Source organism: Cynocephalus volans, chromosome 6 (assembly GCF_027409185.1).
Source record: "Cynocephalus volans isolate mCynVol1 chromosome 6, mCynVol1.pri, whole genome shotgun sequence".
Lineage (NCBI taxonomy): Eukaryota > Metazoa > Chordata > Mammalia > Dermoptera > Cynocephalidae > Cynocephalus > Cynocephalus volans.
The window spans coordinates 99,409,564-99,425,747 of NC_084465.1; the positions used below are offsets into that span (position 1 = coordinate 99,409,564).

The window sequence follows — 16,184 nt, forward strand, 5'->3', positions numbered from 1 at the left end:
GGTGGTGACACTTGTCTAGACAGTCCTTCTTCCCACCCCACTAGGATGGCCGCTTGGGCCCAACTGTTGAGTTTTATTGTTAGCTGGCATGGTGGGACTCCTGCCCTTCCGCTGAGCCACAGCCTTCCGCAGCCACCATGCCAGGCAGACCTCACCTGCCTCGGCACTCGGAGCCCCGCCACTGTTGCCAGCCAGGGGCTTGGTTCTCCCCACATACACTGTTGACATCCATTTTACAAAGTGTGTTTAAACTGTTCTATGCTAATCGTCATCTTTTCCTGTGTAAATGTTTGTTCAGAAAAGACAAGCACAGTCTGAGCAGTTGAAGGTTCCCCACCGTTCAGCCAGAGCAAACACCCTGCTCCCCTAGCTTCTGCTGCTAGCATGTTGCGGTTTCCGTGTGCTTCAAGATCCTTGAGCTATCATAAGACAGGTTAATGAAGAACACTTTGCAGTAGTTTCCTTTTTGTTTTCCTTTATAATTTACTAAATAAAGCATCTATTAGTGTCCGATTTAAGAATGTAAAATGATTCTGTATCAGTGTAAATAAGATTATCTACTGCAAAAAGATATTTAAAACCTAAATTGTGGTCATTTTTTAGAGCTCAAACAGCCTTTGACAGATGGCTTAGTAGGTGGGGCATAAGGTTGTGCCCTCAGCGGCCTCATGCGTACGGTTAATGCCCTCCTGGAGCATGCGCACACTGATGCCCCAAGCCCAGCCCCCAGAGCAGGGCACTGGCCGTGAGACATCCTGATGTGACCGAATGTTCTTGAATCTGGTTGTGACTTTTCCTCTTGGAACCTGTGGTGTGGCCACGCTGGGTCCCTACACATCACCAGCTCCCTTACTAGCCATCTTTTCCTTCCATATTTTAAGTCTTTGCATCTTTTTACATTCAATTTTTTATTATAGTTTCACTAGAGATTGGGAAAGAGCTGATGGACAAATAAGGCTCAACAGTGACTTTCTACTATTTTCAGATGCTTCCCAGTGCTTCGTTAAACAAAATCCTTGTGATCTGTGTGCTGTGAACACTTGGTACAGGCCAAGCCCTACTCCAGATCATGGGCACACAGCAGTGGGGAGTTAGACAGTGTCTCGTGAATGCTCAGTATGGGCCAGGCACTATTCCAGACCTTGGGCACACAGCGGTGGGAGCTAGACAGTGTCTCATGAACACTTAGGCTTATTATTCCTGGAGAAGTCAGCCTTAGTCTTATTCATGCCCTGTCCTTTGAAAGCAGAAGTCCAGAGAAAGTCTCTGGGTAAGAAAGGTGGGTTTTCTTGCCCGGAAGACACTTGTGCTGTCTATGCTGAGGCCTCCTTCCCTCAGGAGGTCAGCAGGTGGCCATGCAACCTGTATAGAATGAAGTGCCACTTCAGGGCTGGGGCCCAGGTTATTTCCACACATGGCTCCTTAGGCATTCATTATAGACATCTCTGCAGCCTCTCAGTTGGAGCTGGGGTGTAAGATGACGTAAAAAGGTGTCTCTCAGCCTGAGCCTTTGGGGATTGAGAATAAGGAGAAAGATAGATGGGTTTTGAGCATTTGCTGAAATAAAACGAGGAGGGACCAGGTGCGGTTGTGGTGTGGGTGATGAGGCCAGCTCAGGTATTGGACCTCAGTTGCAGCCCACCTCAGGCCTCTGCTCTGTTTCCAGCCCAAGCCACCCTCTTCACAGTCCTTTGGGTCTTGGTGGACCCCCCTCAACATGCAAGAATCCTCTCCAGACCCTCAAGCCTCCCAGCTGCCCCTGTGCCCAGGACCACCCTTGCCCAGAACCCAGTGCCATTGAGGAGCCGGCACTGACCATGGGTCCTGGCAACCATGATGGCTTTTGTAGAAGGCATATGTACACGACTACTCGTGTTTGCTAATCAACTGTATTAGTCCATTTCTGTTGCTTATAGCAAAATACCTGGAACAGGGTAATTTGTAGGGAAACGAAATTTATTGCTTAGTTTCAGAGGCTGGAAGGTCCAAAGTTCAGGGAACACACCTGGTGAAGGCCTCAGTGGCAGTGACAGTGACCCAGGGTCTCATAAGGCCGAAATGGCAGGGCAGAGAGAGAGCTCTTCATGTGCTCTCCTTTTAAAGCCCTCAGAACCACGCCCATGAGCACCATTAAACAATTCACTAGGGCATGGTCTTCACAATCTAATCACCTCTTCAAGGTCCCACCTTTTAATTACCATAATATGATTTCCCACCCACCCGAGGGAAACTTTGGGGAGCCATTCAATCCTCTGCATCAACATTGTTAAATCTGTACTAGTTAAAATCTCTTTTAACTAGTTCTACTTATTTGGTATGACCCTCTTGAAGGGTCACAAATGGGCCAATAAGAACTTTACATAAAAAAGCAAAGGGGGGGGGCGGCCCATGGCTCACTTGGGAGAGTGTGGTGCTGATAACACCAAGGCCATGGGTTCGGATCCCTATATAGGGATGGCTGGTTAGCTCAACACCAAGTCAAGGGTTAAGAACCCCTTACCGGTCATCTTTTAAAAAAAATAAATAAAAATAAACAAACAAAAAAAAAGCAAAGTGGGTCCAAAGTCACATGTTGGAGGGCATGGTCTGCAGCCTCAGCACCCAGGAGACAGTAAGGAGTGGTGGAGTCTGTGGCTGCTTCCTTTAGGGGACAGGTACTTTTCAGCCAGCAAGAAGCCTTCAGGAATTCAGACCTAGTGCTGCAAGGTCTTCTGGGGGTCCAGATTTTTATTATTTATTTTTTATTTTTTATTTTAATTAATTAATTTTTTTTAAATTTTATTTTCTCGATATACATTGTGGCTGATTATTGCTCCCCATCACCAAAACCTACCTCCCTTCTCCCTCCCCCCCTCCCCTCCAACAATGTCCTTTCTCTTTGCTTGTCGTATCAACTTCAAGTAATTGTGGTTGTTATATCTTCTTCCCCCCTGGGGGTCCAGATTTTTATGTGTGGATTTTAGCTACCTCATCTTTCTGGTAACAGCTTTATTGAAATATTCACATACCATGCAGTTCATCTATTTAAAGTGTACAATCCAGTGGTTGTGGGGTTTTTGTTTTTGTTTTTGGCAACTGGCAAGTACAGGGATCGAACCCTGGACCTTGGTGTTACCAACACCACGTTCTCACCAACTGAGCTAACTGGCCAACCCCAATGGGTTTTAGTTCACACTTGTGCAAACATCATCACAATCAATTTTAGAACATTATCGTCCCCCAAAGAAACTCTTGACCCATTAATAGTCACTTTCGATTCCCCCTCAAGCCCCCCAATCTCTGGTAATCACTAACAGGCTTTCTGTCAATGGATTAGCCTATTCTGGACATTTCACGTAAATGGAATCACACAACATGTAGTCTGGTGTGTCTGGCTGCTTCCACTTAGCATCACGTTTTTGAGGTTCACCCATGTTGTAGCACGTGTCAGTATTTCATTCCTTTTTATGGTTGAGTAATAGCCTCATATGGATAGGCCACATTTTTTCATGTGTTCAACTGCTGATAGACATCCAGGTGGTTTCCATTTTGGGGCTATTATGAATAATGCTGCTGTGGACGTTAGCCAGGATGGGATAGTAAAAAAACGGCATGATGGTGGTTACTTAACACAAGCCCACACACGTGTTAAAATTCATAGAGCTGCCTTGCAGTCTCAGGCGAATGACTGTTCTCTGGCCTCTGTCCCCCTCCTCTAAAGTGAGCAGGTAAAGGGCTGACTTGTGCCACAAGCACAGCCAGGGTTTGACTCCCTTGGCCTTCTCTCCTACCCTTTGCTGCAGGCAGCCTCATGGCCCTGTGGCCCACAGCTCTACCACCTTCCTTCATTTGTTTCTTCTTTTTTGGGGGGGGGGTGGCTGGCTGGTATGGGGATCCAAACACCTGACCACTGTGCAACCCGCCAGCTCATTTTCTTTTTTCCAACCTGTGTTGAAGGTTGCTTACATACTGGCTGCAGCGTAGGGCAGGACCCTCCCCTCCCCGAGTCTGTTCCCAACTCAAAGGAATACGCAGGTGGCCTCATGAGCTCTTTGCAGATGATGGGAGTTTTGTAGCGATACCAGAGCTATTGCTCTTGGCGGCCGCCTGGGGTTCTTCTCTGCATCCTGTGCTATGTTCCCTGTCTGTGAATGAATTTCAGGTGTAGTAGGAGCAGAGGTGCTGATCAGGGCCACTCTCCTGGGCCGAGGTCGGAATGCTCCATTTCACACTTGTTAGACTAAACTTAAAATGTTTACTGGGGGCTGGCCAGTTTGCTCAGTTGGTTGGAGTGTGGTGTTGATAACACCAAGGTCAAGGGTTTGGATCCCCGTACCAGCCAGCCGCCAAAAAAAAAAAAACACTTCCAAGTTGCTCGTCTTCACAGTCACCAAATGATCCCTTCAGCCACCGCTTCACTGCCCCCTACCATGTCCCCTTTACTGCAGGGGGAGGGAGACTGGGCCCTGCCCCAGCCACTTGATGCTTCCTGCTAGAAGTGTCATGCTGTGGGTACCCCAGCAGCTGCCACTGCAACCCAAGTCCCCAAAACAAAGCCCTTTTCTTTGGAAGCCATCTGTAAGAACAGTGGCTTTATTTCAAAAAAATATTTTTTTGTAACGCAAGAAAGGATGATTGTGCCCCTGCAACTCCCGTCCCCCCAGCTCAGGGCTTCGAGGTGGGCAGGTCACAGCCGGGCAAAGTCCCCTTTGTGCTGCTCCAGCCACTGGTCCAGCGTCTGTGCCTTGGGGTTGAGTCTCAGGGTCAGCTCGATGTCACGGTTGGGCTTCAGGGCATAGAAGCGGAACATGTTGGCCAGGTCCTGAGCCCCAGGGAAGCTGAGCTTCTCGTAATCCTCAGGAGTCATCTGGAAGCAGAGGGGGCCTGTCACCTTCGGCATCTCTCCAGTGCCCCAAGGAGGTGAGTGGGGTGAGGCCAGGTGGGCTTGGGGTCTCCCAACCACTACACCCAGAGCCACTGTTGGCATCTTGGTCACTGACCAAGGTCCTCACTACAAAGTCATCTGAAAACTTTCTACTAAAAGATGAAAGTTTGGAAACCACTGTTCCTGTGAGCTACCTGACATTCTAGGTTGGCTTAAAGGCTGTTCGTTTAAGGTCATGAGATGACAACTTCTCAGTTCCTTCCAAATGAGAAATCTGTTTGCGGCGTCACTTTCTTGCTCAAAAACCAAAGCTATGTTCCCCTTTCCCTTCTGAACTGAGTCTTAGCTCCTCAGATCCTCCCCAGGCCGAACTTTCCGGCCTCCCTCCTTGGCCCCCACTTCAAGCCACCTGCCAGAGAGAGCTTGGCAAGCCCTGCATCACCCCACATTGCCGTGGGTGGCTCTCGCTGTCCCTTCTTCCTGGAAACCTTTCTCTCTACTTGGTCAAAACGCCTAAGCCAGAAATCTCACTCTGTGGACACACTTAGATCCCAGGAACAGCACAACATAAATGCTAACAATTAACAAATGAGTTTAGATTTACCTTCCTCGGAGTGGTGGGGCAGCCCTAGATACTCCTTCCCTACAACCCAAGAAGCCACTGTGGGAGTTCCAAAAACCTGACCGAGGTGGCCTGGACATTCCCCCCGGGGAGGAGGGAGGAGCCCACCTTGGCGTCACGCACAGGCTTGCTGGTGTGCCTGGTGAGCAGCGCGGCATACTCGGCCACCGTGTGCCTGCAGGTGCTGAGCCCAATGTCCTGGCCCATGTATTCTTCTGGTGTCTTCAGTAGGCTGAGCACCACGGGACCCAGGTCGGTCACGGCCATGCCGTCCATGGGAATGTCGCCCATGGGCAGGTCTTTGGGGACAGAGAGAGACAAGATGGCACATGTCCCGAGGACAGTGCTCCTCTCCGGAAGGTCGGATCTGGACATTTGCACATGTCAGCACTCAGGCCTGGCTAAGACACGTCTTGGTGGTTTGTGGTATCACAGGAGCAGCAGCGGAATGGAGAGTCAGGAAATGGGATGGAATCCTAGCATTGCCACCGGGAGTGGGCTCTTTAGGATCTCTGAGCCCGGGTCACTGTATTCTTAGCACAGGGACGAGAACTTGGACCTGCCTGCCACATTCAGGCTGAGACAAGGAATGAAGGATGAAGGAAAGGGATGGCCATTTAGCTTGGTTAGTGTGTGGTGCTGATAACACCAAGGTCCAGGGTTCCATCCCTGTACCAGCCAACTGCCTAAATAAATAAATAAAATAGGGGTTGGCCAGTTAGCTCAATTGGTTAGAGCATGGTGCTGATAACACCAAGGTCATGGGTTCAGATCCCCGTACCAGCCAGTTGCCAAAAAATAAATAAGTAAATAAAATAACATTTAAAAGAAAAAACAAGGAAAAGATGAAGTCAAACTGTCCCTGTTTGCAGATGACATGATCCTATATATCGAACAGCCTAAAACCTCTACAAAAAAAACTGTTGGAATTGATTAAATGATTTCAGCACAGTATCAGGATACAAAATCAACACACAAAAATCAGTAGCATTTCTTTTCTCCAATAGTGAACATGCAGAAGGAGAAATCAAGAAAGCCTGCCCATTTACAATAGCCACCAAAAAAATAAAATACTTAGGAATTGAGTTAACCAAGGAGGTGAAAAATCTCTATAATGAGAACTACAAACCACTGCTGAGAGAAATTAGAGAGGATACAAGAAGATGGAAAGATATCCCATGCTCTTGGATTGGAAGAATCAACATAGTGAAAATGTCCATACTACCCAAAGTGATATACAAATTCAATGCAATCCCCATCAAAATTCCAATGACGTTTTTCTCAGAAATGGAAAAAACTATCCAGACATTTATATGGAACAATAAAAGACCACGCATAGCCAAAGCAATGCTGAGCAAAAAAAATAAAGCTGGAGGCATAACACTACCTGACTTTAAGCTATACTACAAAGCTATAATAACCAGAACAGTATGGTACTGGCATAAAAACAGACACACTGACCAATGGAATAGAATAGAGAATCCAGAAATCAACCCACACACTTACTCCCATCTGATCTTTGACAAAGGCACCAAGCTTATTCACTGGGGAAGGGACTGCCTCTTCAGCAAATGGTGCTGGGATAACTGGATATCCATATGCAGGAGAATGAAACTAGATCCATACCTCTCACCGTATACTAAAATCAACTCAAAATGGATGAAGGATTTAAATATACACCCTGAAACAATAAAACTTCTTAAAGAAAACATAGGAGAAACACTTCAGGAAATAGGACTGGACACAGACTTCATGAATACGACCCCAAAAGCACGGGCAACCAAAGGAAAAATAAACAAATGGGATTATATCAAACTAAAAAGCTTCTGCACAGCAAAAGAAACAATTAACAGAGTTAAAAGACAACCAACAGAGTGGGAGAAAATATTTGCAAAATATACATCTGACAAAGGATTAATATCCAGAATATATAAGGAACTCAAACAACTTTACAAGAAGAAAACAAGCAACCCAATTAAAATATGGGCAAAAGAGCTAAGTAGGCATTTCTCTAAGGAACATATACAAATGGCCAACAGACATATGAAAAACTGCTCAACATTACTCAGCATCTGGGAAATGCAAATCAAAACCACACTGAGGTACCATCTCACCCCAGTTAGGATGGCTAAAATCCAAAAGACCCTGAACGATAAATACTGGCGAGGTTGCAGAGAAAAAGGAACTCTCATACATTGTTGGTGGGACTGCAAAATGGTGCAGCCTCTATGGAAAATGGTATGGAGGTTCCTCAAACAATTGCAGATAGATCTACCATACGACCCAGCTATCCCACTGCTGGGAATATACCCAGTGGAATAGAAATCATCAAGTCGAAGGTATACCTGTTCCCCAATGTTCATCGCAGCACTCTTTACAATAGCCAAGAGTTGGAACCAGCCCAAATGTCCATCATCAGATGAGTGGATACGGAAAATGTGGTACATCTACACAATGGAATACTACTCAGCTATAAAAACGAATGAAATACTGCCATTTGCAACAACATGGATGGACCTTGAGAGAATTATATTAAGTGAAACAAGTCAGGCACAGAAAGAGAAATACCACGGGGGCCGGTCTGTGGCTCACTCGGGAGAGTGCGGTGCTGATAACACCAAGGCCACGGGTTCGGATCCCATATAGGGATGGCCGGTTTGCTCACTGGGTGAGCGTGGTGCTGACAACACCAAGTCAAGGGTTAAGATCCCCTTACCGGTCATCTTTAAAAAAAAAAAAAAAAAGAAAGAGAAATACCGCATGTTCTCACTTATTGGTGGGAGCTAAAAATTAATATATAAATTCACACACACACACACACAAAAAAACCGGGGGGGGAAGAAGATATAACAACCACAATTACTTGAAGTTGATACGACAAGCAAACAGAAAGGACACTGTTGGAGGGGAGGGGGGTGGGGGTAGCGAGGAGGGAGGGAGGTTTTGGTGATGGGGAGCAATAATCAGCCACCATGTATATCGACAAAAGAAAATTTAAAAAAAAAATAAAAGAAAAGAAAAAACAAAAAAGCTCAGTTGGTTACAGCACAGTATAATAATACCAAGGTCAAAAAAAAAAGAAGGGGCTTTGAAAGCTGCCACCAAGAGTGGGGCTGGAGCCCAGGAGCTCCTCTGATCCTGAGGCGCAGAACTGGGGTGTTCCATCATATCCTCAATTCCCAGAAGCGGAAACATGTGGGAGGATACTCCAAACATCAACTGTTAACAGGAGTCTGGATTAACCCAATGCCAAGGCCAGCCCAGAGCAGTGCGTCCATGAGAGGTGCTGGATAAATACCCGCAGAATGAATCATGACCCTCTACCTTTCACATTGTGGCTTTGTAGATGGGGAGGCAGGCAAGTATCCTGGTGTGGCACCAGGAGAGCCTGGGTCCTCCCCATCCTTCTCACCTAGGGACAGGGGGCCGCCACAGGGAGCTCGAGGGGAGGGGGCTCCAACTCAGAGACTGCAACAGGGTGGCCGACTACAGCTCTGCAAGCTATGAAGCAGTGCCAATGGGCTTCCGCTAGCAGCAGACTCCTCTTGTGGGAGGCAGGACTCCGCCACGCTCTCTGGCAGTGCTGGAATGCCCTCATGCGAGGGTGAGCTGCTGTTCACAAACAGGGTGAGGAGTGGCCAGCCGGGGGCACAGATCCCTTCCACTCTGGCCTTCTGCTTTAATCTGCTGACCGACTGGCAGGACACAAGTTGGGTGAGATTCCTGCAGTCAGGGGGCCAGTGCATCCAGCCCCTTTACAGATTTGCCAACGGGCAGGGAGAAGAGCTTTCCTCCTTTATGAAATCTACAGCGGAAACACACCATCCAAACCCTCTCCTTCTTAGCTTTAAAGAAGTAACGATAACTGTGCTCCTCTCTCTTCATAAAGCTTTCCAGGGGACAAAACATCCTATCACCACCTATCAGTAGATTTTCTCATCGCTCCTGCAATGTTGGTGTCATGCCCAGTTCACAGAACAGGAAGCTGAGGCCCAGCAAGGTTACAGGCCTTGCTCAGTGCCAGGCCTAATGTGACCCAGGACAAGCTTGCTGCCTGCTATACCTACAGCTTCACGAGGTGAGGAAGGGTACTCACTCAGCAAGTAGCTCTTTCCATCTGGGGCTTTCTGGGGCAGAAAGTAGGAGAGGAGATTCTCAAAATAGCAGGGCAACCGCACACTGGTCATGGGAACGCCAATGTCCCGGAAATATTCCTCCACCTCTCCTTTGCCATCAAAGTGGCCCGCTGCCAGTCTCCCCGCCGTCAGCTTTCTGATGTTCTCCAAACCACTATAGACCACGTAGCGGAGGCCCAGGCGCTTGGCCAGATCGGCCAGCAGCTTTCCCTGGTGGGCAGGAAAGGAGAGACCACAAGGCTGAGAGGAAGGATGTGTGTCCCCCATCATAACCCAATCCCAGAGTTGCCACAGTCCACGAGGCTAAGAGCAAGATACCACGTACCCTGAGGAGGTCCCATCTTCTAGAATGATGCTTACACACCCATTAACACAGAAATGTAAGCCTTCTACCAGCCACAGACTCTTAGTCACTTCTCCAGATCATTTGGGTTGTGCTGGACTTCGGCCCACCACGTGCAATAGGGGAGGGTGGGCAGGGCTGCTGCTTGTGATATAGTTTGGATATGTTTGTCCCCGCAAAGCTCATGTTGAAACTTGATCCCCAATGTGGCAGTGTTGGGAGGCATCTGAGTCAGGGGGCAAATCCCTCATGAATGGATTAATGCCCTCCTTGGTCAGGGGAGGGGAGTGAGCTCTCACAGGAAGGGATTAGTTCCCACAAGAGCTGGTTGTTAGAAGGAGCCTGGCACCTCCCCTCCCTCTCTTGCTTCCTTACTTGCTATAAGTAGAATCAGCCTGAGGCTTGTGCTAAATGCAGCTGTCCCAGAATCATGAGGAAAATTAACCTTATCTCTTTATAAATTACCCAGTCTCAGGTATTCTGTTGTAGCAACACAAAAACAGACTGATATAGCCCATATATAGGCTAACATGATGATGCATGTCACATCTCTGCTGGTTTGACAGCAGCCTGTCCACGGAGCCCAGCCATCTTCCTTAGAGAGCCCATCTCTACTATGGAGGTGCCACAGCTAGGCGGTGAGGCACACAGTCTGCTTAGGTTCCAATCTGGGCTGTGCAACGCACTAGCTGTGTGATCTAGGACAAGCGGTTTAACCACTCAGACCCTCATCAGTGAAATGCAGATGACAATGCCACATGCTACATAAAATTGTGTAAGGGGTCAAATGGTGGCCTCCAAAAAGGCATATGCAGGGCTGGCCAGTTAGCTCAGTTGGTTAGAGCGTTGTGCTGTTGATAACATCAAGGTCAAGGGTTTGATCCCTGTACTGGCCAGCCACCAGAAAAACAAAACAAAACAAAAATATATGTCCATGTCCTCACCTCAAAACCTGTGAATATGACCTTAATTGTGAAAAGGATCTTTGCAGATGTCATTTAAAAGTTAAGGATCTGGAGATGATATCATCCTAGATTAACCAGGTGGGGCCTAAATCCAATGACAAGTGTCCTTATGAGAGATGGAAGAGGAGAAGACACATGGAGGAGAAGGCCATGTGAGGAAAGAGGCAGAGATTGAAATGAATGGCCATAAGCCAAGGCACAGCTGCAGCCACCAGAAGCTGCACAAGGTGAGAAAGCATCCTCCCCTAAAGCCTTTGGAAGGAGTGTGACCTTGCTGACACCTTGATTTTGGACTTCTAGCTTACACATCTGAGAGATCAATTTCTGTGGTTTTAAGCCACCCAGATTGTGGTCATTTTTACAGCGGCCCAGGAAGCTCGCACAGGTTTGTCAGGATTCATGAGATCAGATCTGCTTCAATCAGAGAAAGTGTTGCTGTCCACTCTGTGTAATGCGCTTCCAGGTAAGATTGTAATCGAAGAAAGAGTCAAGGCTAAAAACAAGTTTGGAAACCTCTGGTCCAGTCCAATCTCCCTTTATTTTAAGAGGAAAACAAAGACCAGAGCAGGGAAGTCTTATGCCCAAAGCAACACAAGTTGTGTGGAAGAGAGAGGACTGAAATCAGAGGCGCACGGTTCTCAACTTGGTGCCTCTTCTCAGGCAGATTATCCTCATATATTCCACAAATATCTGAGCTTTCTGTGTGACAGGTACGTGCCAGGAGTGGGGACTCAATCCTCAACAAGACAAAGAGATGGCCGTATCTCATGGCTCTCTGTCTCATCCCCCCAACCCCCTACCATCTGGGCTCCATAACCATCTGACTAAAGAGAATCTGGTAACATCAAGGTCAAAGGATTGGATCTCCGGCCAGCTGCCAAAAAAAAAAAAACAAATCTGGAGTGGAAAAAAGGAAAAAATACAGATCATGTGATTTGGTAACTGGCTCGTAGGGGATTCGAACCTTTGATCAGATTGTGTGATTTGGAGTTTGGGACATAAGATAATTTTCTGGGAATTTTCTGGGAAGATGAAAATGTACTAGTTTGACCACAGTGGTTGTTACGTGGATGTACATATTTTCAAAATTCATCAAACTCTACAATTAAAATGTGTGCATTTCATTAATGTTCCCAACACAAAGAAATGACAAATGTTTGAGGTGATGGATATGACTGACCTGATTTGATCATTATGCATCGTATGCATACATCGAAATAGCACAGGGTACCCGATAAATATGTACAATTATTATGTGTCAATTTTTTTTTTTTTTTTTTTTTTTTGTCTTTTCCGTGACCGGCACTCAGCCAGTGAGCGCACCGGACATTCCTATATAGGATCCGAACCCGCGGTGGGAGCGTCGCCGCGCTCCCAGAGCTGCACTCTCCCGAGTGCGCCACGGGCTCGGCCCATTATGTGTCAATTTTTAAAAATTTGTTTTTCAATAAAAAAAGTACGCGTTTTATTCTATGTAAATTATAGGTTAATGGATTTGGTTTTTTAGAAAGTGTCAAAAAATCACTGGATGACATGAAGTAGGTTAGTGGTTGCCTGGGGCCGGGAAGATGGGGGATGGGAAGTGACTGATGATGAGTAAAGGGTTTCTTTTTGGGGGGATGAAAATGTTCTAGAATTAGAGGGTGTTGATGGCTGAACAAGTTTGTGAGTATGCTAGAAACCATTAAATTGTACATTTTACAAGTGTGAATTGGGGCATGCCAGTTAGCTCAGGTGGTTAGAGCATGGTGCTGATAACACCAATGTCTAGGGTTCTATTCCTGTACCAGCCAGTGCCAAAAAAAATTTTTTTAAAAAGAAAAAGAAGAAAAACAGCAACAACAAAAACAACAAAAAACCATGGGAGGAGGAAGCAGCAGCCTGCCACACTCATCCCAACCTCGGGCAGTGGCACAAAGAAGAGGGGAGGGGCCCTCAGTGGTCAGCCCCAGTATAGGACTGGGAGCTCCTTCTAGGAATCCTGCTCCTGGCCCATACCTACCTGCCCTCACCTGCTTGACCTCCTGCTCCTGGCTGCAGTTCTCCCAGTAGTTGGTCACAATGAAGGTGGCATGAGCCCCAGTCAGGGCCTGCTCCATGCTGGCCTCATTGTTCTGGTCTCCCTGCACCACTTCCGCACCCTGCAGCCTCAGCTCCTTTGCTGCCCTCTGCCCAGGGTTCCGGGTCACCACTCGAACCCTGAACGTCCCATCTTCCAGAAGCGTGTGGGCCACTGAGCCCCCCTGGGCACCTGCAAAGAGGCAGAAAGACCCCCCAGGGTCACACCTGCCTGAGAGCCCCATGGTAGGTGAAGCTGCAAAGGGAGTTCTGGCACTACAGGATTCCTTTGCCCATGTGATTCCCATTAAACCATTTTTTTCTATTTAAAATTTATTTCATTCATTAATTCATTTTAATTTTATTTTTTCTGGCGGCTGGCCAGTACAGGGATCAAACCCTGGACCTTGGTATTATCAGCACCATGCTCTAACTAACTGAGCTAACCAGTCAGCCCTCAATGACTGTTAAATAATAGCTTTACTGAAATATAATTCACTTGCCATAGCATTCACCTCCTTAAAGTGTGCAGTTCAGTGGTTTTTAGTATGATCACAGAATTGCACAAATCATCACAATTTTAGAACAATGTCATCACCCCAAAGAGAATCCCCACCATTAGCACTCACTGCCCATTCTCCTTTCCCTCATCCCCCAGCAACCACTAGTCTGTGTTCTGTCTCTATAGATTTCCCTATCCTAGATTTTGATATAAAGGAGGCAGGTTTGCATGTAGTGACAGAGAACTATCTCTAAGACATTTTGTTAAGTTTAAAATAGCTGGGGCTAGGGTAGCAATAACCAAAAAGACAGACAATAAAAAGTATTGGGGAGGATGGGGAGGAACTGGAAACGTCAGACACTGCTGGTGGGAATGTAAAGTGGTACAGCTACTTTGAAAAAGTCTGGCAGTTCCTCAAAATGCTAAACACAGAATTACTATAACATCAGACAATTCTGGGCTGGCCAGCTAGCTCACTTGGGAGAGCATGGTGCTGATAATAACAAGGTCAAGGGTTCAGATACCTGTATCTGCCAGCCGCCAAAACAAACAAAAACAAAAAGGTCAAGCAATTCCATTCCTAAGTATATTCGCAAGAATACTGAAAACATGGCTACACAAAAACTTATACAGGGACTGGCTGGTGAGCTCAGCTGATTAGAGCACAGCCTTATAACCCCAAGGTCTCGGGTTTGGATCTCCATACCAACCAGCCTCAAAAAACAAACAAAAACTTGTACATAAATGTTCATAGCAGTATTATTCAAACAGCCAAAAATGGAAATCAAGTATCCATCAGCTGATGGGTGGATAAATAGAATGAGCTATATCCACACAACAGATTATTACTCAGCCATAAAAAGGTATGAAGTGCTGAGACATGCAAATGGAGGAAAACATACAAAGCGAGAGAAACCAGACACAAAAGGCCACATATATGATTCTATTTATATGAAATATCCAGAAAAGGCAAATCCATAGGGTACCAAAAGTAGACTGGTGCTTTCCAGGGATTGGAGGAGGAGAGAGTGAGAATGGGGGTGGTGGTGATTATTAATGGGTATGGGGTTTCTTTTGGAGGAAATGAAAATGTTCTAAAATGGAATGTGGTGGTAGTTAGTTGCACAACTCCTTGAATATACTAGAAACCAGTGAATTGCACACTTTAAACGTGTGAATTGTATACTATGTGAATTATATCACAATAAAGCTGTTATATACTGCTATAGTTTGAATGTCCCCCAAAATCTCATATGGAAGCTTGACCCCCATTGTAGCAGGATGGGAGATCTGACTACGGTATTTGAAAGGTGGGGCCTTTGAGAAATGATTAGATTGTGAGGTTCTGCCCTCATGAATGGATTATTCCATTCATGGATTAATGAGTTAATGAATAAATGTGTTATCAAGGGAGTGGCACTTGTGGCTTTATAAGGAGAGCTAGAAGCGAGTTAGTGAGCTTTTGCCACCTGACATGAGATGCCCTGCACCAACGGGACTCTGCAGAGTCCTCACCTGGAAGAAGGCCCTCACCAGATGCACTCCCACTCACCAGCTTCCAAAACTGTAAGGAATAAATTTATTTCCTTTATAAATTATGCAGTTTCAGATTTTTTTTTTTTTTTAAGATGACGGGTAAGGGGATCTTAACCCTTAACTTGGTGTTGTCAGCATCACGCTCAGCCAGTGAACGAACCGGCCATCCCTAAGTAGGATCCGAACTCGTGGCCTTGGTGTTATCAGCACCGCACTCTCCCGAGTGAGCCACAGGCCTCCCGGCCCGCAGTTTCAGATATTTTAAGTGACAGAAAACTAATACATATATATTAAATATACAGATATAGGAAAGAAGAAACTGAAGGGGACAAAATAATATGCTACCATTAAAAAAATAGTATCTATTTATATAAATCTACTTTGGAAACTTGTCAACAGTTAAGAATAGGGTGGGGGGTGGTGAGGACATTTAACTTTGGCATCATGTGCAAGTACTCCTATTCAAATAAGTCAATAATTTTTTAAAAATTTTTATTTTTCTGTCTTTTTGTTTGTTTTTTCTTTTTTAAGTTAACGGATTTTTTTAAAAATTCAAAAGCCATCCGCGCCCGGCTGCTGGGCACGGCCCCACCCCGCGTCGGGGGTCCTAGGGATCTTACCCTCCCTGCAGACCCCAAGGCCGGCGGTCTCCGGCGCTGGGGGGCGCCCGGGCTCTGCAGGCGCTTACCCGGGGGGGGGGGTCTCGCTTACCCGTGGCTCCGAAGACCACCACCAGCTTCTTGTCCGCCATGAAGGCCCGGGAGAGGTCGGTGGTCGTGAGGCGCAGAGCTGGCTAGGAGGCCCGGGGTTCCGGCCGGGAATGACTGGGGACCCCCAAAGCGCGCCCAGCCGGGAACTATAGGGCGACCCGGCCGAGAGCAGGGGGTCGGCTGTCTTGGGATCTCGAGGTTTCTCGGGCTCGGAACCCCTTTGGGCCGATCCTCTCCCCGTCCCCCACTTAGCTGGGTTCTCTGCTCCCCTCGGTCCGACCACTCCTGGCTCAGGCCCCACCCACCGGCGTGAGCCCCTCGCAGTGGCTCAAATGGGAGACGCTCCAGGGAAGGGGGCCCGCGATTCTGCAGCAGAATCCACTGCGGAGGGAGGAATGGAGTCCCGCGCCAGGCGCCGGCCCCAACACGCAACTCCACCCCCACCCTG

At 47.1% G+C, this 16,184-nt stretch overlaps 1 protein-coding gene and 1 non-coding gene across 3 annotated transcripts; one reads left to right on the forward strand and one right to left on the reverse strand.

The window, feature by feature from the left end:
- Positions 1-4,666: 4,666 nt before the first annotated feature.
- Positions 4,667-15,777, reverse strand: NMRAL1 (NmrA like redox sensor 1). 2 transcript variants are annotated; one of them, XM_063101205.1, is made up of 5 exons: positions 15,738-15,777; positions 12,943-13,181; positions 9,583-9,832; positions 5,595-5,785; positions 4,667-4,846 (listed from the first exon to the last, which is right to left on the reverse strand). In XM_063101205.1, the coding sequence occupies exons 1-5, from the start codon at positions 15,775-15,777 to the stop codon at positions 4,667-4,669; spliced, it is 900 nt and encodes a 299-aa protein (XP_062957275.1). The 2 variants fall into 2 exon arrangements, with proteins under 2 accessions (XP_062957275.1, XP_062957274.1); XM_063101204.1 differs by having other exon boundaries at positions 9,583-9,862.
- Positions 6,199-6,273, forward strand: TRNAI-GAU (transfer RNA isoleucine (anticodon GAU)). The gene has a single exon. It is a non-coding gene; the product is annotated as a tRNA-Ile (tRNA).
- Positions 15,778-16,184: the final 407 nt, after the last annotated feature.